The 24,714-nt window shown below is 37.2% G+C and overlaps 1 protein-coding gene across 4 annotated transcripts in view; it reads right to left on the bottom strand.

Moving 5' to 3' along the window:
* Positions 1-24,714, bottom strand: part of LOC139971902 (echinoderm microtubule-associated protein-like 6) — a 69,457-nt gene that overhangs the window by 36,316 nt on the left and 8,427 nt on the right. For all 4 annotated transcript variants that reach the window (XR_011794531.1, XM_071978733.1, XM_071978732.1 and 1 more), the window contains exons 2-4: positions 24,424-24,583; positions 1,293-1,391; positions 619-873 (exon numbers count right to left, since the gene is read on the bottom strand). Coding sequence is in view for 3 of the 4 variants with exons in the window: in XM_071978733.1 (XP_071834834.1) it covers positions 619-873; positions 1,293-1,391; positions 24,424-24,583 (514 nt within the window). In the remaining variant the exon portion in view is untranslated. The remainder of the gene's footprint in view (positions 1-618; positions 874-1,292; positions 1,392-24,423; positions 24,584-24,714) is intronic.

The raw sequence follows: 24,714 nt of genomic DNA, 5'->3' as shown, positions 1-24,714 counted from the left end.
CAAGAGATTAGATTGCATGTTAATTGTTCAATTTGGCATCGCTGTGGGTCTGTTAATGCGGGAAGTTAATGGCTTTTTATTGCTTCCATCTAACGATTTAATTTTGCAAGACTAATTTTGTTTTAAGAGGCCAAAGCAATCTGAAACCTTTTGGCATCTAATGATGAAATTTTTAACCAGAAGACAGTGCATTAGGTTACAACAAGGATGATAGTATTTAAACACACTTGTCAGGACTATGATATGTCGTAATCTTCTGAAGATGGGAGGCAAATTTTTTCATGAAGGAAACCATTGGGTTACTAAGGCTGGTATATATCTTGTTGTGTGGAATACATTTATTCTCAACCTATGTGTGCAAACCTTTGGTAAGGTCAAAGTTTAATGGCCTTTCAGTCCCAAGCACAACTACTAGTTGTTTACATCAATTAATTCAGATTGCACAATAGGTAAAAATTATAAATTGGTATCACCCTCCATCACATGCATCCTCTGAATGTAGCCTTACATGGTGGGTATCATTTTTCACTCTCAACAAAGTGATGCCTTTCAAAATTAGATACCACCTCAATACTATAAACATGCTACCTACAGAAAGTTCCTATGCAGAAGTCTTACCTGATGGGCATCATTTATCACCCTCAGTAAGTTGATGCCTTTCCACACATAAATATCTCCCCCAAGAGTTCCAGTGTAAGTAAGGTCTTCAGTGCCGAATGCAAGGCAGAGCATTGTTTGAATATCACCAGCCTTGCCAAATATGCCTTTCTTTGCTGTGAGGGCATTCCCACATATAGACCAAAATTTGATGTGTTTCACCCCACAGCTAACCAAGGAGTTAATTCTGAAAGGGTTGAATTGACAGTCAAATATCTGAAGGAAAAAAAAGTGAAAAAAAAAAACAAAGGAAATGAGTGATGTGAAATTTGGTTAATCATAGCACTGCACATTACTTACCTTCTCACTGAGGGGGTGGGAGACAGTGCTAAAAGATTACCAAGAGCTCTGAACATAGTGCAGTTGGGATGGGGAAACAGGTAAGTGAGGAGTGAAATGAATTTTATACTAACACTGAGCTAGCATCAGATCAAACTAAGTATCCCAGCTAGTGACAAACCCTGCACATACAGCTTACTTGTTATTGCTGCTAAAAAAAATATGAGTATTAGCCGAAATGGCCTTTCTATCCTCTCAAATTTAATAAGTCCAGCAAGAAAACTACAAACACATTTCCCACCTTTGAATGTTCTCTTCCCTATCATGCAGGGACAATTAAATCAGCACTGACTTACCCTGTCACTATGCCCTTTGACTGTGCATAGTAGCTTTCCTTTCTTCCAGTCCCAGACATTGATGATGTTATTAGGATCCAAACCTACTGAAACCAATCTCTGAAACATAAAATAAACACTAACTGTGAATACCACAAAACTATAAATGCATGACAACATATGAATACAACAACTACATTTGAACAGAAGAGGAAACAAAGTACATGAAAATGCAATATACCGCTATAAATAGCGTGTGTGCTAAACAAGGATGGAAACTAATGAAGCAGTTCCCGCAACTGCTACCCCCGTAACCCTAGGAAACCTAGGACGGGAGTTGCTCTAAACCAAACAGTCCCGGAAAAACCCTCACTTCAACAAGAAACTTACTCATCAGGCTGTTGAAAGACTGTAAACTCCTTAATAATCCAAACAAAGAAAACTTCCGAATCCTCAGTTACCATAAAGGAACGAAATCGGAAGGAAGAAATTCCACTTGAATATCACGTGTAGACACATTGAATGGTAGAATGAGAAGGAAGGGCAATGACCGGAGGGACCAGTCATTGAAGGCACACAGTGTTAAAAGGTTACCAGGACATTCTAGTAGAACGTGGTGCTAAGGTTGTGAGGAGACAGGTAAGCAAGGAGCGAAGTAAATACTACTGTATACTTTTGGAGTTTGGCCGACCATTCTACCCAACGCACAGAGTATGCAAATGTATAACATTAAAATTGCAATTGAACAACCTAGACCACCCATCTATCTGCAAATACTTTCACTGAATGATGGTTAATTAGGGAGTTATTCATGGATTAGATATAATTTTCAACATGTTTCAATGAATTGGTATCATGCAAAAGTGGAGAGTGAATGACTTTTGGACTTTTACTTCATTACTCCAAATGAATCATGACTAACTTTGCAAGAAATTGAACTGTACTGTTAATGCCATTTTGGTAAATTCAGACATTAAAGTAAAGTCAGACATTGAATATTTGGATGATTTAAGGTTTAATCCAAAGTCGTTTTCCACATTCTGGTGTTTCCATGATGCAAGAAAGTTTTAGCTTCATTGCACCTCTTCATTCACATTTATGCATGATACAAGAAGATTAATTTTGCAAACTCAACAAGATCAAAAGCCATAGATTTAACACGAGTCACTAACAGAGCCTACAGAGCAAACTTGTAAATGATGACATTTCCCTTTTGAAAGACCATGAACTTTAATGATCTCGCTCCTCACGTTCTTAGCTTGCAGCTAGATCTTGATTTAAAAGAGAGACCTTTTTACTAACCGTGTTCAGAAATATCACACAGTTGGTGCGATCAAGTTTATCCTCTAAGCAGGGTTGAAGGACAATTTCATGTATTAGTGGATCAGCTGACACACAAAACAAAATGTCTATGGCTTTTACAAGCTTTCAGAAGCTCTGCTGCGGGGGAGAGCTTCAAGCTTGTTTTAATTGCAGTTTTCAGTACATCTCCTGGTAAATGTCTTGTGAGGTGAACTAGTGAAACATTCAATCTTTGATCAAGGGTTACAAAAACAAACATTTTTAACCCTGTTTAAGTTTTCCAGGTATGACGAAATGAAAACAGGGCTGGTTTATTCAAGGGCACGTTACAATAAACTTCATGAGGAAACCCATGATGAGAACCATTGTACAGAGCTGTAATAATGCTTGACAAGCTGTGAAGTGCAATGACATACCATGGCAGCAATGTAGGTCATTTGCAGGGAAGGTTATGAGCACAGTGTAGCAAAGCCTCTCCACAAGGTTTAAATATCAAACTTGTCTTCCATGATCACCTACAATACACACTGAAATGTGTCATCTTCCTATTACTACGGTTCATCATGAAAAGGAAAAGAGGTTATAAATTATAATGACAGACACACTTCTCAATTCATAACAGCCAATGGTCATCTTTAACATATCCATGTATCAGTCGAGAAATAATGTTTCAGCCAAATCTCTTGAAATACAGAAATAAAATGAGTGACAGTGACACAGGTACTCTCTGCAAGACCGTTGTTAAACTACTACACACACACATGTGGGATAACACATATGTGGGATACTTTGGCAAACTGTGTTAACTTACACCATGGCCATGTTGTTTGCAGATATTAGAGGTTCCAACTACCATTGTTGTGACACAAATGTCTACAAGCTCCAGTATAACTGTCTTCTGGTATTTAAATATACTGCACATGGCTTCTAAAGAATAGATAACTGTTCTTTGCTGTGAGCACAGACACAGTACAGTATTAACTGTCTGTGCTGACAATCACTGATATATACTAAATCATTACAGTGCCTTATAATCTGTTACAAGAAACACCTCTTAATTCATGTGACTGAAAGGACCGTGAAACCCATACATGTGCTCTTTTCAAATTGTAGGAGACCGATGCAGTGCCATACACTCTACTGTTCGGTCATGTGTTATACCTGTGGTGTGTAAGCAATCTAGCTTTGAGGGTGCACTTCTTACCACCAGCAGGATATCATATTTCTCCTATAAAAAGAATGACCTGCAAGGATCCTTTGTAAAACCAATAAACCTGATCTAAGGGTCACCAGACCTTTCCCGACAACTCTAGCACACACCTTAACACCGGAAGATTTATTGAATTTGTTACTTGGTTTGGATATTTATGAGCGACCAATTTAACCTGTCTCGTCACAGCTACTGTACTCTGGCTATACCAAGTCTAGTGATCTGGTGACCACCATGTGAAATCTGTGGTTGCCAAGTACAAGTACAAGTGGTTGGGTGCACAGTGGTAAAAGATTACCAGGGCATACTAGACACGGTATAATGAGGTCCTAATGTTGTGGGGAGACAGGTAAGTGGGGAACGAAGTAAATTCTGTGGTTGCCAAGTACAAGTTGATGCAGGCTGTTTTACAGGGATCTTGTCAACGGCATGCCATGAAACAGTTTGCACAAACTAGACTTGAAATTCCATATAACAGCGATCTAAATGTCAGTACCTCTCTAACCTCGTACCTCAATTAAACATTAAAGGGCCTGTACTGTGTCTCTATATACACATATCATCACATACAGTACATGTATACTTTGTCTGCAGTTCTTGCAATAATCATTTACTAGGCATGCAACTGATTAGATCATCTGTGAGTTTGGTTTAGGCAACTGGCAATCTGCTGACAGAAGGATGATGCTTGTAGACCACCAGTTGATCCAATGATGCTTGTACAGTAGACCACCAGTTGATCCAATGATGCTTGTACAGTAGACCACCAGTTGATCCTATGATGCTTGTAGACCACCAGTTGATCCAATGATGCTTGTACAGTAGACCACCAGTTGATCCTATGCTTGTAGACCACCAGTTGATCCAATGATGCTTATACAGTAGACCACCAGCTGAGTTGATCCTATGATGCTTGTAGACCACCAGTTGATCCAATGATGCTTGTACAGTAGACCACCAGTTGATCCAATGATGCTTGTACAGTAGACCACCAGTTGATCCAATGATGCTTGTAAGTAGACCACCAGTTGATCCTATGATGCTTGTAGACCACCAGTTGATCCAATGATGCTTGTACAGTAGACCACCAGTTGATCCTATGCTTGTAGACCACCAGTTGATCCAATGATGCTTATACAGTAGACCACCAGCTGAGTTGATCCTATGATGCTTGTAGACCACCAGTTGATCCAATGATGCTTGTACAGTAGACCACCAGTTGATCCAATGATGCTTGTACAGTAGACCACCAGTTGATCCAATGATGCTTGTAAGTAGACCACCAGTTGATCCTATGATGCTTGTAGACCACCAGTTGATCCAATGATGCTTGTACAGTAGACCACCAGTTGATCCTATGATGCTTGTAGACCACCAGTTGATCCAATGATGCTTGTAGACCACCAGTTGAACCAATGATGCTTGTAGAGTACCAGTTGATCCTATCTTATGTAGTAGCATTTCCACCGATGCTGACAGGCTTAGAATTAATCCACAAACAGAAACTTACAAAATCAGGACACCTGTATCGTATTATTGTAGCTTGAGGTGGCAACGTGAGGCAACAGGTAAGTCAGGGAGGAAGCGAAGGAAATTAAGGCCATTCCCACATGTTAAAGGGGCATGAGGGAATGGTCTAATGGTTATTAAAGCTGTAGTGCATAAGTCTGGTGGTGACAGGTGAGGGACTGGTGAGCAAGCATCTCATATCACATACAATACAGTAATATGACATCCCTTTATAGATCGGTTCGGGAAAGTAACTGAACTATATTTAGCAACTGGAAGTGCATAATTAGAATGTATAGAGTCAAATGTGGAAAGTTGTGCAACAGGCATCTGATCATGACCTAGTTAAGTATTATCTTGCATTTATTGGGACAGGTTAGGGAATAGTGTCAAAGGTCACCAGAGAGCAAGTCATAATACATCTTGCAATGCCATTGCATAACTGTTGGGGTCCTGTACAGTACATAAATAAGAGTTAAGTACTATACAGTTCCAATAGGTATCTTACACAGGCTCTGTAGTGGATATGAATAAGTCAGACATATATTATGCCATATGGAAAGTTTTTTTCCTATCCATTTTCTGGTCCTTTTTGCTCTCCTTTTCACTATCACTGGATAATGCCCTACCTTTTCACTATCACTGGATAATGCCCTACCTTTTACTAGCATTTACTCATAATGTACAGTGTCTGCTAATTCATTTGGGGTAGATGGATGACGATCGCAGCAGCTCCAATCCAGCAAGTATTTTTGAGATCCTTCAGCTCTGGATGAATTCATTGTGGATGGAAACTATTCTAAATTATGATATACAACCATGCACATCACTTAAGCGTGACCTTTACTATTTACCTTCTACAGAGTACTAAAGCATCCACTAGCAAACTCTGTTATTGTTGTCAACAACACACTGCCATATTTCATTATTAACCATTTTAGCAAGTATGTAAAAGTGTGTGTCTATCTGACTAACATACATCACTATATAGATCTTCTATGTGACTGCACAGTGTACTGTACACAGTGAGCAGCATAGTACTACAGCTTCTCTGAGCTAGATAATTCTCTGAGGAGACAGGGATGAATGACTACGTATGCACTCGGCAGAATGTAGGAAATAAGAACAGACGGGCTACTAAATCAAAACACCACCATTACTGTGGGTGGAAACTTCCTATGAAAACTATAAGGCATAATTATCAGGACTCGCCCAAAAAGTAAAAGATACCTATTCCTCGGAGAACTTGAGTCAAATATTCGCTTTTCCCTCCCCCTCATCCTCCACCTCTTACTCCTCCAATCCTACCCATGTTCATAAGATCCTAGAAATAGTTAATATGATGCTATGATGCTAGAATACCAACACTAGTCTGGTTGTAGTATTTGACTTTGACAACCTATGGGATAAATTGCCTCTGAACTCAAGCTGATGGGCATGGTGCCTTAAAAATGAAATGTTAAAGCTAAGGCCAAATAGCCTTGCCCAGACTAATCTCCAAGGCTACAAAGACTTGAATGTAGATATTTATCTGCCTGTTACCTCCTTAGTCAAAGGATGAAAACAATTTCCTTTCTAAAGTTAAAACAATTTGGAGTGGGCTCAAGCCAAAAAAAATATATCAAAACAGTACGTCATGGGAAGAATGGCATTTTAAAAAACATGTTTGCATTAGAAAATGTATGACAGTGTTAGTTGTGATGTTTGGATGGTAGAATGAGAAGGAAGGGCATTGACCGGAAGGAGCCGGTCACTAAAGGGTGCACAGTGTTAAAAGATTACCAGGGCATACTAGACACGGTAGAATGAGGTGCTAATGTTGTGGGGAGACAGGTAAGCGGGGAACAAAGTAAATAATGTATGACAGTGTTATTTGTGAGATTAAATACATAATATGACCATTGGAATATATTCTTACATTATGCCACACCCACTCTTTAATATACATGACAGTGTATCAATACAAACAAACAAAACAGGGCACATCTATGGCCTATGGGCTATCTGTATACTTCATATGGCATGAATCTAATATACAGTTCCTAAGATTACTTGTATAACAGCTATGTGTATTAACACTGTAAACACATACACGATGATACAAGTTACTCAATACTATTAGCATGGGAATCAACGCCATGGCTCTTTCAGTGATATATTGGTTAACAAATATTCCCCTATCAATATATATATGTCAGTCATATCCAGTGACCCACAAAATGAAGTTTTTGTAAAATCAATGGGAAATCAGTAACACCTACAGCATACCTGTAGTCAAGTACTTAACAAACACTTAGCAGCAAAAGCTACTGTATGTATCAAGTCCCAAACTTAAATTTTGTTTCCTAGAACAACCGTGGATTTAATGACAACTGGGCTCTGGAATAATTTATCCAGTATTGCATCACAAAATGATATACCAAAAATAGGCAAATTCACAGAAATAAATATACCAGTTTTGTATATTAACTGATCAATGCACACTTGTTTACAGTACATTTCTATGAGAAATGAAATTAATCAACCTGAACAAGAAACCTCAACGAAATTTGAATTATTCCCTGCTTTTAGTCTATTTACATTGTTAAATGGACAAGATTTAAATCTCAAGCAGGAACACAAACACCAAATTACTCCCATCAAGCACATTCAGCTTTGAACTGTATGTTAATAATATCCCCAGGATATTAGCACACAAAACACACATTACACACAATTCCGTATGGTATACTTTAAGTGCAAAATCCTGGCTACTATCGACACAACCCAACAAAAAGTAGAATCACACTGTCTGATCTATTTCTTCCGCCATATGGCAGGATAGTCTACAACTTGCCTGGGTGTAAATGTTATCAAGAATTGCCTGGTGTCGTCTTTCATCGCAGTAAACATATTAATTTGCATGCAAAGGATGCATACCTTAAAGAATAATTCATCATTGCTTAGATGAAAAAAGAAAAAAAAATTGTGGACAAAAGCGATCAATTTTATGACAATACAGTCAGACTGCATACACGTTTGCATTCATAACCTTTCGGGGCTCTGAGCAATATCTTCAATAATTCAGCCAGTATCATTTTAAATATTAAAAAGAAAATGTCTAAACTATCTTCACAGGGAACAACAAGTCACATGCTTCTAAATACCATCATATAGACTAAAACTGCAAGAAATTTCCAGAGTATAGACTTTCCTGAAGATTCTCATTTTGTTCTTAGACTCTAAGTTCTTAAATTAGTATGATTTTGAATCAGTCTTCTGTTACCAGTTACTAGGCTAGGTAGATGGGAAGGTGCAATAGTAGAGTCCAGACAGGTAAGAGAGAAACACGGTTAATGAGTATCTACCAATGGTCACAGGTTTGTCAAGAAACAGACCCAAATATGGCCCTCTGATTATGACAGAAAAAGTGTCTTATCTCGGTCTATATCTAGACTATTTGGATATTTGGGAAAAGTGCCGATTCCGGATTACTTTAAACATTAACAGCTTGGTATTCAACCAGGGAACTACTTGAATGGTTTGCGACATGATATAAATCACATTGCAAGTCTCTCAAATTCAAGTTTAAAATTCAATTTTGGATGCCCAAACAAATTTAATGCAAAAAGTTTTGAAAATTTATCGGTATGAAGCAATTTAACAGAACTTTGCAGAAGTGAAGCTGACATCAGGTCAAGCCAATCAAAGTAGGAGTGAAATTAGTGTTGTTTTCCATATATGTATGAAACATGCCATGTACATATAAAGGCAACCTCAAAATGTTCACGAACTGAAACATACAGTGTCAGCCTTCAGCATTTCTGACCTGGGCAATTTGTATGTTACCATCATCCATGGGTTAATATACAAATAATGAATGGTTATGAGTGCAATAGTGCAAATATTTCATGAGTTGAAAGATGGAATGTTCCATTCAACGAGGCGCAGCCGAGTTGAATGGAACAAATTACAACTTTCAACGAATGAAATATTTGCACTATTGCACGAATGGAAACCATTCATTATTTGTTTTATACAACATATTATATTAAGATGGGTAAAATGCACTCATGCAACAGATTGCTTTGAATGGACAGGTTTCTCTGCTCTCTTACCATTGAAAAAAGTGCTACCAAAAAAGTATAACCCATGGTTCTATATCATAGAGTGGAATAGAGCGGATTTTGCATGCAATCAACGAGCAATTGACCAATCAAATATCCAGAATACAATTAGGTGTTGTATAACACTCAATAGCTCAGTATCTGGCTGTATGCACTAACCGCCAAATAGCTGTATAGGCATTACCATTTTAACGGTGAACTTTATCTTTACCATCCACACAAAACCCACTCAAATTGAGTCAATAGTTTATGTTACACTTTACTGAAACCTGCAATAAAAGCCAGAGCTGTTTAGTACTCTGGGAATAACAAAAGCAGTGGAAGCCTCCCACGTCTTGTTACTATATTTGTACTCCCCTTCCCAGATTCACAGGTAAAAGGCAGTCGAGCATATCAGTAAATACTGTATTAATCTTGCAGAAATTAATTGCAGATCTCCGAGACAACCACTATCACCTCTTTAATGGCTACGCAGTTGACAGTTCATGGATATACACCACCCTTGACTAATTCATGTGTTATATAATTGAATCTCCGTTACATCGGATATGCCAGTATTCTGAACATTGAGTGTTTTTTTTTTCTATTAAAGCTTAAACAAAAATTAATGAGTGGAAGGGGAAAGGTATCTTCACAGATGAACCTGTCATACATGTACACTGTACGAGACCCTATTATCACCCGGGCAGTATACATCAGGGTAATCGCTAGCCTATGGTGATTACTACTAATTCCTATTCTGCTTTTACTACCAAATAGTTTGTGTATGGTATGTTATACTGATAGCACAAGAAGAACCCTACTTACTGTACAGTATACTGTACATGCTAAACTTGAGAGAGCTGATATATCATAAAACTTACTGGATTAGATATTTACGAGTGACAAGCTTACCTGTCTCCTCACAACCTTAGCACCTCATTCTACCGTGTCTGGTATGCCCTGGTAATCTTCTAACACTGTCCACGCTCAACGACCGGCTCCTCCGGTCGTTGCCCTTCCTTCTCATTCTACCATTCATAGTGTCTACACATGTGTTTTCGTAGTAGATAGTAAATCTTAAAGAAATTTTCCCGGATACCTTGGATTTTTACCTTCAATACATCCTTTTGGATTTCAGAGACGTTCTACAGTCTTTTACAGCCTGATAAGTATCCTTTTCTTATAAAGGTTGTGAGGAGACAGGTGCGAGGAGCGAAATAAATTTAGAAAACCTAACTTGAGAACCCTGCTGCTACTTCTTGAAGCTTTGACAGACACCTCACCCTACTTAACATTACAGTAAATACTCCCACTCCCCCCCAATCCTCCCCCACCCTAAAATAAATATAAAAGAATACAGAATGGTTTCCCCAAGTCACAGTGCTTGTCTCGTCTCAATCATACAGATGCAAGTCAATATGCTATATGACGTTTTGTACAAGAAATATATTACTCAACCTGAAGACTCCTGTTTATTTTAAAACACAAAATTTGACACTTCTGATCACTGGTAATTAAATTTCAAGTCCTTTTAAGAATGGGCCTCTATATATATAGATCTACAAATTGCCCCTGTAAGGATTTAATTAATTAAGCCAACAAGATTGAGTAAAATATATGAGTTACAACATATATTATAAATCACACTTGACTCTCATATATATGATTCATGGATAAACGTACAACACATTAATAACAAAAACAATTAATAACGAACAGAAGTTTGCACACCTTGCATTCCCATACTGTACATGTACACGACCTGTGCTGAAAGTACAGTGGGTACAGTATGCAATGCAACTTTTATCGGATACCGTTTTGTCTTGCACACTTTATTTCTTGAACTTGTATCATTTCAAGAGACAAATTTTATCACTGGCCATCAAACAGATCAATTTTCATTTGGAGACAATCCCAGAGAGACTGACATTTGACCTAAAAAAGCACTGAAAGTCTTTTCAATATTTGTGTTCATCAGGACCCTCTTGGTTCAATGCAAATGTCATTCCTCACAATCAATTTCTTCTCCAAAGGTTGATATCTCCAGCTCCTGGTGATACTAATTTCTCTGCACTGAGCTCAAGCAGGTGGGTTTTATTATGATAACATCAACTTAACTAAAATTCTGGAGTTTGCACACCATCAGCCTACAGTAGTACAAGGTATCACATCCACAACATACAAAGTATAGATTTTAAAAGGCATCATACAACTTCTCTGCATGGATGGGAACATGCCCTTTAGAAGTATTTTTATGAAACATTACAATATTACTTTATGTAAGACTATGTATCAGACTAACACTATATAAGATTTTTAAACCAGGGTTCTGCAACTGAGAAACATTCAATAATAATATGCCCACACAGGACTGGGGGCAATTCTCTTTTAATATAGGTTATAAATATTGTAGTGCAATACAGTACACTACGTAGGAGAGCAATGACCTGCCTAATTATGCCTAAACACTGTAAAGATCTACAGTATGGGCTATGTACAGTAAATGTTCTCTAAGAAAAGTAGCATAAATAAACTCCTTCAAGCCTCCAACATTATACTTTCCAAACTGTTATAATATTAAGAACCATATCTTTAATACACCCTTAAACGGTAACGGTCCGTAAGTAATGCAAGCTCTTTTTAATTAACATTTTCATATATATATGTCACTATAGGGCAGGTCCAAGCTATTGTATCCCTAGAAGCCAAATTTCAAACTTTACTGAAACACCCTAAATGTGGTGTCATGTTAAAGCTGAATTATTGAAGTTTCAGATTTTCATAATTTTTTTGAATTTTTTTCCCTATTCAAACAATAACAGCCAGCTAATTTGCATAAATTCAAATTGCAGTGTGACGTACGGGACATTTGGAATCCTATTTCGCTGCCAGCAATATGAACTTATTGAATATAAGTTATGTGGGACATGATACACTGTTCCTACCAATAATTTTGACATATTATGTTTGGGGGTTCATTAATTAAATATGCTAATTAGCTAGTGTCCAAATACTGATGTCCCGTACGTCACAATTTTCGGCACTTTTTTCAAGTTTTGATATGGAGGAACAATTTTTTTTTTTGTGATATTCTATAAAGTTCTAATTAAGAACATTGCTCAACAATATCCATCCCCAAAAAATTGAAATAATATTCACTGCAAATCTAATTATCAAATTTAAAAATGTGACGTACGGGACAAAATGTGACGTACGGGACATAGTGTGGTGGAAACCCTGTATTTATACATAATAAACATGCATGGGCTCCAATGGGGACCTATACTGAAAACCTTCCAACACTTACAAGTTTATTTTGTTGAAAGCTGGTAGTTGCAACTTATAATCCCTGCATGCCTGAAGAGCACATCATGGCACCAAATAAACTATTGACTGATGACCACCAACAGCCCGGGTGTTGGTTGACTATTGGGAAGTCAATTGTGCGTGTGGGGGATACAGAATCATCTACAATGCTATTCAACATTGACACTGAATGAGGACGACTTCAAGAATGTTGAGTTTGCATTTCAAAATTTGATAGGCCTATTGTGAAGTGTGATTATGATAATGTGCAACTATGTTCTTGTTTCCAGAACTTAGATAGTAGACATTGAGATTTTTAGTTACAAGTGTAGAGTTTCGCTCGCCCAATTTTGCATAGGACAATCACTCATGAGTTTGTTCAATAACCAGTACTAGGTCTATAGAGTTTTCTTTGTTGTACTATGTAGTTTCATAGATGGACATTACGTGGCATTACTGTGGACACTTTGGTATACAGGTATTTTGATTTTTGAATGGGATGAATAATATTTCAACTTCAGGGTAATTTGTGGGCAATATGATACAGTGTTGTATAGTATATACCAATTTTTAAACAGTTTTGCACCAAAACTTTGCACCTTGAATCATTTGTGGTCTAACAAAGCAAGAATTGATGTTCTGACTATTTGGTCTGGTAACCAGTATTAGATCTATAGAGTTTTCTTTGTTGTACTAGTTTCATATATGGACATTACGTGGCATTACTGTGGACATTTAGGTATATTTTGAATAGGATGGATCATATTTCAACTTCAGGGTCATTAGTGGGGAGGTACAGTGTTGTACAGTATACTGTACATACCAAAACAGTTTTGCACCAAAACTTTGCATCTTGAATCATTTGTGGTCTAACAAAGCAAGAATTGATGTTCTAACTATTTGGTCTGGTAACAAGTATTAGGTCTATAGAGTTTTCTTTGTTGTACTGGTTTCATAGATGGACATTACGTGGCATTACTGTGGACATTTTGGTATATTTGAATGGGATGGATCATATTTCAACTTCAGGGTCAATAGTGGAGAGTATGATACAGTGTTGTACAGTATACATACCAAAACAGTTTTGCACCAAAACTTTGCATCTTGAATTTAAAAAAGCTAGAATTGATGTTATGAGTATTGATGTATGTGTAGAGTAGATTTATACTTTATGCATTCTATGTTTTATGTGGAATGATCTCACAATTACAGTCACTGCTCTTTTCCGTATCCCAGAAAGAAGGAAATATGGCATGAAATTACCAAATGACATTGTTCTGGAATATCCAAATTAATGTTTTTGTAGAAATCAGCTTGTTATGGTATATTCAGGAATAAAAATATGAGTTTTCATAGTCAATTTGCATATGGACAAATTGTCCCGTACGTCACATGTCCCGTACGTCACAGGACAATTTTCATTTGTGTAACCACTGTACCGGAATGGCTTCATATTTTTTTCTAATACTGTATGTTACAGCTTAGCCCTTGGAAGGTTAGGCTATTCACTAGTTATAACAGCTTGATCACTGCCCTCCTAATTTCAGAGCGGTTTCAGCTTTGCTCTTTAGTAAAAAAAAACACAAAATTCTCTGGTCCCGTACGTCACACTGCACATTAATTAAGATGGGACCTAATTAAAGCAAGTGTAGGAAATCTTCATGAGTTTGTTTTAAAGTAGCAGCAATAACAAATATGAAAACCTGAAAAAGTTTCTGGAAAATAGATTTTATATAACTTTTAGACAAATTTAAGTCTCTGAAATGTCCCGTACGTCACAGTTCAAATAGCTTGGACCTGCCCTATAGACCTAATGTACTTTCTGCAATTATAGGCAATTGGAACAATTTTCTACTTCTAATACCACTCAAGACTTTACTCTCATATTATGCTTTGGAGAGCTGGTACTGACAACTGTATAAACAGTTCTTACTTTATCTTAAAGAAACAAGAGATTCATAATTCATTCACCTAACCCCCACCCCCCCCCCAACCACCCCCCCCCCCCTCACCAGACACCCTCACTCCCTATAATCAACGCAAGGAAGGATGGAAAGGGAGATGAGATGGCTATGCAAATTTTCTGTCCCTATCAAGGATAATATTATATGTGCAACCATATTAAATCAACTACTTTACATACAGTACTTGTATAAGGACAGATACCTCATTCTGATTGTCAAAATGCTCAGACCCTACTTGTTCACATCAATCCACACCTAATACTTCTCAGGAAGTGACAGCTAAGTCTGTAAGATGTTGAATATTGATGCAGACATGAACTTCTCCACGACTCTATGCTTTATCCAGCATATACTGTATATATAGACATGCATGAACCAACTACTCTGTGGTAAGAGCAGTAGCTCAATGATCAAAGTAAACAAAATACTAAGTTAGTGTACATAACAACATACAAACTGCAATGTATATATAAATCTATATTACTCCATTGGATCCACACATCATATATGTTTGTACATCTACCCATGAATATAATATATCCAGTCATTCAAACCAGCCAATCTCCAGCAGTTTTCTGTTTCCTCAAGTTTCCAACAGTTTCCTCCCTTCCTGTCTTACATTTCTGACAAAAGTTCTCCAGGCGATACTATAAATTAGGTCATGATTGGGTGTAAATTTATCATGTCAGAAGTCAACGACCTCTGCCCTAAGAAATAAACCATTCTTTATTTATGGAGCAAGTTCATGGAAACGTCATCCTCATTATCAATTATGCTGCAAGAAGTTTGATCCTTCCTCCATTTCTGTGTGCAGCCTTTAGCTAAATATACTACCATCTTAAAGGAGCATTCCAAGATGATTAAATCATCTGCCTGAGAAGTGTTTTATTCAATACAGTTTACAATGCAAAGAATCACAGGATGTTGCTTCTATATATTATTTCTGACAGGGTTCTACTTAGCTTGGATTGTTAACAGAATATCGAAAGTGAAAGTTAATAGGAAGTGATATCCCACACTGAAATATGCTGAAATTACCGGTATAACATAATGAATCTCCCTACAACCTATACAACTATTGCATTAAAAGTTTCCTCCATGTAGATGTTCAGTCTTTGAGATATACTACAAATTTGCGATCAGAACCTTCTAACCTTTCCCTTGCATGTATCCCCTCAGAAATCCACATGTGACATCCAATGTTGTCTTTTCTTTCACAATTTGCCATACAAAAGGGAGTACCTTACAGCTCTCTCACTTCCAGGAGACTGTCACCTATCATGTAAGAAACGTGACCCCATCTGACCTTTTCATTAAGTGATTTAGTGACAGGTGTATGAGCAACTTCCATATCACCTTGCATGACACTTGCAATGACTGAACTGAGATCTACAGTAAGAAAAAGTCCACCTCACAGAATATATATGGTTCATATACCTTTATAATCCAAAGTCTACCTGATGGGCACAACAGAATATAAACAAACAAATTTAGTAGATGAAAGCATCTAAATTCAGGCAAATTTGACTAGAAGACAAAAATGATGGATAGCGCTATCAAATACTTTTCAAATCTGTGGGGGAAAAAAACTGTTACAAACTGTTTATCTACTGCAAAATACCTGTGTAGGTGATATTTATGTAAAGAGGGCCTGACGTTTCAATCCTAGCCCTTCTTCAGAGGCAAAATGAAACCAAAACAAATTAATAGGACACATTAAAACTAGACAATGGATAAACAACTAAGTTGTACCAATGAACAATGAATAGTGTTAATTACTTTTTCCTATGTAATTTTTAGGTTTTAGAAGTTTTATACTGCAATGGATGAAGATCAATATCTTTCTTGCACACTTACATCTCCACCTATTCCTTAACATCAGTATTTAAATATTCCTGCGATAATTTAAAATAAGCAAAACAGGGCAATTTAGATTCTCTGTAGTACAGTACAATAATTTCTTTGGGTTTATGCTGCTCTAAAGCATGACACATCAATTTCTCCAAAGTAACAGATTTGAAATAAACAGCAATTCCTTTCAGTATCGGAGAGATTACCGAAATTTGTGTATAACCTGAAGATTACAAGGGAAGTATGCTACACTCCTTTAAAGTAAGCTACACTCCTGTATCAAACTGAAAACTGTTGATTGGTAAGTATACATAGATTATATATATGTATATAACTGTAATAAGTTTGCAAGGCCAAAAGGCTGACAAAATACCAGCAGGCTTTACCAGCAATAATATTTATTTATTGTATGGAACACTCCAGATAGAATTATACTTATAGAACAATGGTTAAATTTACAGATAAGGGCAAAAACACACTAATTGTAACCTTTAAAACAAACCTCACAGTACAAAATCACCATCCTGTAACGAGCAGAGGCCAAGCAGGGGTGGTAAGTTGTTCGAGGTGTGAACTTACAGATAATAGGTCTGACCAAACTGAGATATTAGGGATGGACAATGTGTTAAGGTAGAGTTGGCAGCTAATAGCGATGTAAACTGCTCCTCTTAGTCCCTTAGGGACTGCAGCAGCTCCACTCAGACATTAGTGCCAGAGCTAGTCCAGCTATAAATGTCTTCTGGATCTATATCAAGCATAAATTTATAGCACACACACATATATAAGGACTGACGTTCTTGTAGGGATGCTGCAATTTATTGAAATTTGATGCATATATCCAATGCAAGCTACTGTGCGGTACTGTATACTATAGATCATATTTCAAGTAACGATCCATGTGTTAAATATTGATCAAATCTAAACATGAATGTTCAGCTACGCAGGAAACATGAAAGTTAATTACAACATGTTTGAAGATTTCAAACACAGCACTTTACGGTGGTTATTCAAATCTATCTTAGAATCTTTGCTGGAAGGTAAAGCATCTAATACCGCAGCCATAGATTATTGACTTGCGAAGTTGATAACATACAGTACCGCTTTTAAGTAAATTGGAAAACTGCACTCTTAACAACCTGTTGTTCTAGTTGAAGCTATTCATAAGCAGAGAGTTGTAACACCAAGTGTACTAACATGTTTTTAACCATATTCAAATTCAAATCCAGTCTTTTCTTGGAAAACCGAAGTATTATTCAACTAGAAATCACCCCGAATTGAGTTGAATTGATCATTATGTAGTTAGCATGCTACAGTACTTCAGTAGCTTCAATAAATGATTGTATTCAACAGAATCAAAACTACTTAGTACTAAAGTTGAGTGTCTAAAGTTTTCCTGGTTTTCAAAATTTACAAGTAATGCATTCAACTATCTAGAGCAGTAGATGAGAAGCAAATCCGTGGGAGTTAATGTAACTGAGATGTGTAATGATAATTGAGTGCAATTGTGCAGGCAGAGTAAACATGTATGCAAGGAGCCATGTGAACACTGTGTATTTTTATCTTATTTTATTTAATTTGGCAATATGAGATGAGGAGTAGATGTCGATAAACTGACTCTTTCAAGAAGGTAGGTTGCTGATTAAGATCCACATTTATGAGATTCAACGATGGCAGTTGATAGTAATATATGATCAATCTAGACACATGATACATATTTAACCGGTGATGTGGCCGACTGGATAAAGGCTGTGGCATACATGTGTTTGCCAAATTTTAACTTTGACCTTTCCAGCTCACTGCCCTAAAAGCTCAGTGAAAATAACACTGTCCTATGAAATCTTTCTGTTTTGTTTACAACCGTTAGGCCTAGGCTTACTTTCCCTTTCGTGGCTAGCCTGTGTTAGATTAAGGTGACCATATTTTCCTGATTGAAATCGGGGACATTTATTGCGTGACTGATATGGGGGAGGGATTTAAGGGGAGGGGGTGTCCCCCTCCCCTTTGGAAAACTTTCAAGTGCCTAAGGTGCTTAGATGTAAAATGGTGATACTGAGAAGCACTTTTTAAATCAATTTTATTTTCAAAAATGTAGCTTTTTCTTAAATGAAATTCACTTTGCGTGGTTCTTTGAGAGCTTGTGGTTTGCTCATGCTCACACTATGAGTGTCGTTGTGTCGCCGTAGTTGCCAATTATACAGTCGAAAGAGTACTAGGCTAGATCAATCTAGCATATTTTTAACAGTGTTTCCACTTTACACTGGCCCACCTGAAATACTGGTTATAAGTTCCGTTCTGCGACTGCACACTTGACTAAATTTTGTTTTTACAATTATTTTACTAATAATGTGGGATATTTTCGAAATTCCTGAACATTTTGACAAATCGGGGACATTTTCGTGGACACTTGTTCATCGGGGACAGCACACTGTTATCGGGGACTGTCCCCGAAAATCGGGGACGTCTGGTCACCTTATGTTAGATCCATTCTTTTGAATAGTATTCTTTCGGTCTTACCAATGTAGCTCGGGAAATTGTGTCATTTCCTTCCATTGCAAGGAATAAACAGGTTTTCCGACGTTTTCTCCTTGAAACTGGGTCATAAAAGTGGACAATACAAGTATCTATAGGTTAGATTTGTGTAATGAAAATGCTAACGGATATGGGCGTTCGCAGTGATTTTACGGTAAATCGATCGCCCCATAATGGCAACAGAACATAAATTTCTTTCATTTGATTGCGACAGCTTTTCTCCATGAAACCCACCTGGTCAGAGTGCATTTAGAAAAAGAAAAATTAAATCTGCTTCGCAAGTTTGTTTTCAGCAAACACGTATTGAGACTTTAAGCATCGTAAAAATAACTGCTGATTATTATTATTAGATATAGACAGAAGCCCACATCCTATGTAAAGCGAGTGAGAGGTACAGCTAAGTACGTACTGCACAGTAAAATGGATCCTTTGACATTACCAACTACTAAATTGATGTGAACTCAAAACAAACAAATATAGTCAAGTGGGGTGAAAAAAAACAATTTACCTAAAGTTTGCTCTGAAAATTGATGAGTAAGAGACCTTGTTTCGGTTCCAATGTTCAAGTGTGTGGAGTGGGATTCTCTTAAAGAGAAATTAACAAAAATAACTTTTTTGTAAATGGAAAGTGTCGTTTTTTGCGAAAAATGTTGTTTTTTTTTACCCCCAAAATTTGCTTAATTCGGGGTAAAAAAAAACAATGCTGGGGTAAAAAAAAACAATGCTAGAAAACAGCTATTTTCTTCATGAATGTATCTTAAAATCATGTTTGCATATTATTACATCTAAGTATGAGCTACTACCTTTACATGAAAAAGGAAACAAATTGTGAAATTGTCTTAATTTGTAATTATGGATGGCCTCGTGTCATATGTCATGCTCAGCCATATTCATACTGTACAGTGTGTATATGATGCTACACAAATGTGGTGTAATATAGTAGAAACATTAGAGTTGAGCCAATTTCAGTTACTTCTGCCCAATTATTTAACATTTTTGACACATGACAGACATGAAAACTATTTGCCTAACCTCTAATATCAACATTATGGAAAAATTTATACATTCGGGCAAAATAGGGAGTACATTGGAGCCGGAAAGTACTTGTTTTTTTTTACCCCATTCGCATCATTTTTTGGGGGTAAAAAAAAACAAGGCCCCCCCATGAAGCTTGAATGAAGTTGGAGTAATTCTACCATGGGGGAGTGTAATATCACTAACTGCTATACTGTAACTGCTGGAATAATCTCCACATCATATAAGCTGGGTATGCAGGAGAAAGTTTCGGATATGTGGTACAAACTTCAAATTTTGCTATTTTAGCATTCGCTTGATTCGATGAAGCGGTGATTGGCAGCGAAGTGACATAGAGTTCCAGAAATTATATAATAATAAACTAGACATATAGGACTATCACCCAAAATAAATAAGAACTTTGGCTAAATATTCCCCTTCTATAAAAAGGGGTTGTTTTTTTTTACCCCAACTACCCCCTTGTTTTTTTTACCCCAACTGACTATAATTCATAAACTGGCCAATCTTTTGTCCATGCAAGAAGTACTGCACAGTTGTACATTGCAATACTCAAAAGTACAATACAGGGCTGTTATCTGAGAATCTTTTAAGATCAATGTTCTTTTTGAAATTGAACTTTGTGATCACCTTTCACTACTCTCCTGAGTATGCCCACATTTCCTCTTCCCCCCTCCCCCACCCCCCATGGGACATCCAGCAGTTACATACCCATAGCTTGGCAACTAATTTATATTCCACATGTTACAGTTAACCTACAGGTATTATAATTAAAGAAACAACAAAACTGAACCTATAATCCAAAATGTCTGTACTACTATTCCATTCCCCTCCCCTTCCTACCCCAAAGGGAAGTTTAATGGTAATTAGCCTGAATAGTTCATCAAGCTATAAGCCTGTTTACTAATTGTACTGTATACAACATAGACCACCAAGACAAGTAACATATCCTATGAAAAGTGATGAATCTGAGCTACTGTATGTGCGAATGTTCCGTTGATTGAAAAAACATGGATTATCTCAAGGCTTCAAACATTGTTAGTTTCAACAATTTAAATACAACAATTTTATAGTTTTCTATTCAGCAGATTTGATCTGGAGGGCAGTTAACCGGTAAACCCAACCACCTACTATAACAATAATAAAGACTTAATTATTTGTTATTTTTGCAAACAACATTTATGCACTATACAGTATGAGGAAGATATCTCCCTCATTTACAGAGGGTCCCCTGGCTTTACCGTGATAAATGACAATGCACTGGTGCAAGCCAGAACTGTACTTGACATAGTAAATTACTGATGTAACGGAAAACCATTTGCTATTAGGCAGGACCTCCCATTTTGGATATCCTTTAAAATGCCACAGATAGGTAGTCCACCTCTGGCCTCAATTGCTGACATTAAGTAGGTCTATTAGAATTCTATAGCCAACCAGCATGTTTCTGTCTTCAATCGCTAACATGCTTTACATCAATCAATGTATCCAGAGTTGAAACTCCAAGGGGTCAAAGGTCACATATTTCAGTCTATGAGATGAGGAGGTTAATGTCTGAGCCAGTATATCAGTTTATTGGGAGCCAGATATGTCTTCCCCTCCATGCCCCTGTCTTTACCCCTGAGGGAACAGGGAATACAAACCCACCTAGCTCTATAATTCACATTAAAGAGGTCTTGATCTCAGAGGCAGGTTCAAGATTATTTTAAGCTGTACCCAAACTATGTCAAACTATCGAAATATAATTCATGATAAACTTCTGTTGTCAAAAATAGTGACTGAGAGAAGAGATTTTTGAACATGGCACATTTTCTACCCCTGTTTCAACTCTAAATTTACATTCTGTAACAAACAAGCCAGTGTATACATGTACAGTGGTTAATGGAGAACACGGTTCCCATTCACAATCTGTTAGAGAAAAAGTAACTCTAGCCCGCCAAGTATAATCTGCAAATATGAGACAGCCAATAACTGTCAGATGGAGAAAACAACTTAGAATCTACCTCGGAATAACTCTCTTTTATATCCAAACATGCAAACCTGTTGATGAACGTAACCCACACAAACATTTCTTTGTAGACATCTACAACCTCACATACTATTTGTTTTCTTCCTACATTTTTAAGAGCACCCTCACAGAACCCTCTCACAGTTGCTGCACCATACTAAGGTTTGTAGTACTTGCACTTATGTACTGTGCTCTGCGTCTTCAACACTGAAAACTTTCAGCTAAAATTCCAAACCAAAATCTAGAACAATCTGCATGCCCCTGGTTATAAATATCATCAACCACTGGTCTGATGGCTCAAGGGCCAATTGCAACTGATGCTGAGCATCTCGCACTTGCCAAAAGTTTTCCCCAAAACACTTCAATATTCAATATTCCAGAACATGTTAAACACAGTCCATCTCTTGCTTCTTTTAAACGCTCTCTCAAGACTCTTCTGATGAAAACTGTTTAATTGTTCATTTTTGCCTATTTTTGCTTGCATTTTTGTCTTGTACTATGTTTACTTTTTTTTGATTTGCTGTCGCACTGTTTGTGTCACTGCGCCATGAGCGTCTCTTTTGACGGATACAGGCGCATTATAAATGTCCATTATTATTATTATTATTATCATCTCGACTCAACTGATTCCATGCAATGTCATCCCTACCAGACATCTCTAAGGAATGCATTTTAATTACCTTTTGCTCATCTTGGACAGGTTTTTCTCTTGGCATTAAGGAGAAATTTTTCACATTTAAGTGATGACTGCTTTCATAACCTTTGAAAAGTTTTCAAGAACAGGTTCATAGCGAACCCAACAAACCCCAGCCACAATTTTATTACTACGGACACTACTTTTCTGTATAAAAGAATACAGAGGCGTATTTTACAGGACTACTGACTGCGAACGAGCACAGTTTCATCTTGAATGTGAACAACACTGATCTGTGAGACATGTACAACAGCAGTACTACAAGTATCCAAGTTGGATTTTGAAAGACATAATCTTTAACCCAGATTGTTTCAGTCTTTTCATACAGCTACTTTAAAGGTCAAAAGTGATACAGTATTTATCTTCCATTACCAATTACAGTTTGTTATGAAATAAATATGTTGAATTGGTGGAGTAGTTGAAGAAATTATGGGCTTTCACAATTTAGCACTTCAAAGACTGTTTAATGCAAAAACTTAAAGTGGCACTAAGTTAACCTAAATTGAATGGAAGCACGGACACACAGCATTCAGATACAATTAAGCTTTACCTGTCAAAGGTATTGTTTCAGGGTACTATACCTGTAATGAATAGTATGTACACCACTTCTAAGAATTAGTTATCAATTTATGGAGAAATATATATAGTAGAAACTAAATAGGGAACTTGGCAAGCACATTTTGAACATAAACTGTCTTTCAAAGGGGAAAAGTTTACCTTGAAGTTTAAACTGAAGGTGTGATGGGAATCACCAAGTACTTTTCCTTTCTGTAGGAGGGGAGGAGGGAATGGGACAAGGGCTTGTGGGACTCTTTCAAATGGTGCAGTGGTTGAAGTATGCTCAAAAATTAGTACCAAAGATTAAAGATAACTACAATTTGAAAGACCATTTCGTACTGTACAGAACATCACTCTCTCATATTTCCATGGCATTAGACCTAAATTTATGCAGCTACTTTATGGAACTGCTAATTTGTCGAACGTTGTAGACACTTTGGGTGGTCTAATGAGAAAGGAGTGGACTGACCAGAGGGGTCCAGCCATTGACGACGCATACGTTACCAGTTGGTAGAACAAGAGTGCTTAGGTTGTGGTGAGGCAGGTATGCGTGGAGCAAACTCAGCAAAGTAAATCTGTGTCTTTGACTTTCTAACATTGCAGAGATGAGGTGTACAGTAGCTGAGTACTGAGCAATTTGAAACAGAGAAATCAGACATAATCAGAAGTGATGTGATTTGGAGTGTTAGCTCAGTGGTTAACGCTGGTGCCTTTCAATCATAAGGTCCCCGGTTCGTGTCAATCCCAGATTAATGTATGTCGTCCAGTTATGTCGTTGTTGACAATTGACAATTCATAATCATGGACGTTAAATATGAATGTAAGAGACTGACTTCGGTCAGCTTGCGGTTTTGATAAGCCAATGAGGCTTCTTTGCGAGTTCCTGCTTGCAGGTGGATCTAAAATACATACAAAATACATACATGTAGGAGACTCCAGTGCTAAAACATCAATTTATTGACCAGGTAGATGAAAAGTGCAATAGCAAAGTGGGGACAGGGTAAGACAGAGATGACCATAGCAGAACAAACATAACACAAGCTAGTTCACAAGAAAGGTTACTATTTCAATAAACCAAACCTGGAAACGATATAAAAAATTTACCATGCCATCTTTGCTGAATGTCAAGGAGCCAATACCGTGAGAGTGGCCATCTTTAAGAATGGACACTGTTTTCATGTCAAAGGAGTTCCAAATACAGATGTAGGGCTCTTTGCCAACCTGGCCTGTGGCCACCAGGGTCCTGTCCGGATGAAGTGCAAGGCTGTAAGACAAAACAGAGCAAAGGACAATCTTAATTTTGACTCCACTGATCTTGTACACATGCTAGTGCATTCAATAAATGCCATCATCAATGTTGGTGTTCAAGTGATATAAACTTTACCAACAGTTCTG

This window comes from Apostichopus japonicus, chromosome 8 (assembly GCF_037975245.1).
Source record: "Apostichopus japonicus isolate 1M-3 chromosome 8, ASM3797524v1, whole genome shotgun sequence".
Lineage (NCBI taxonomy): Eukaryota > Metazoa > Echinodermata > Holothuroidea > Aspidochirotida > Stichopodidae > Apostichopus > Apostichopus japonicus.
The sequence above is the reverse complement of the archived record's forward strand: the minus strand, read 5'-3'. Positions and strand labels throughout refer to the sequence as shown.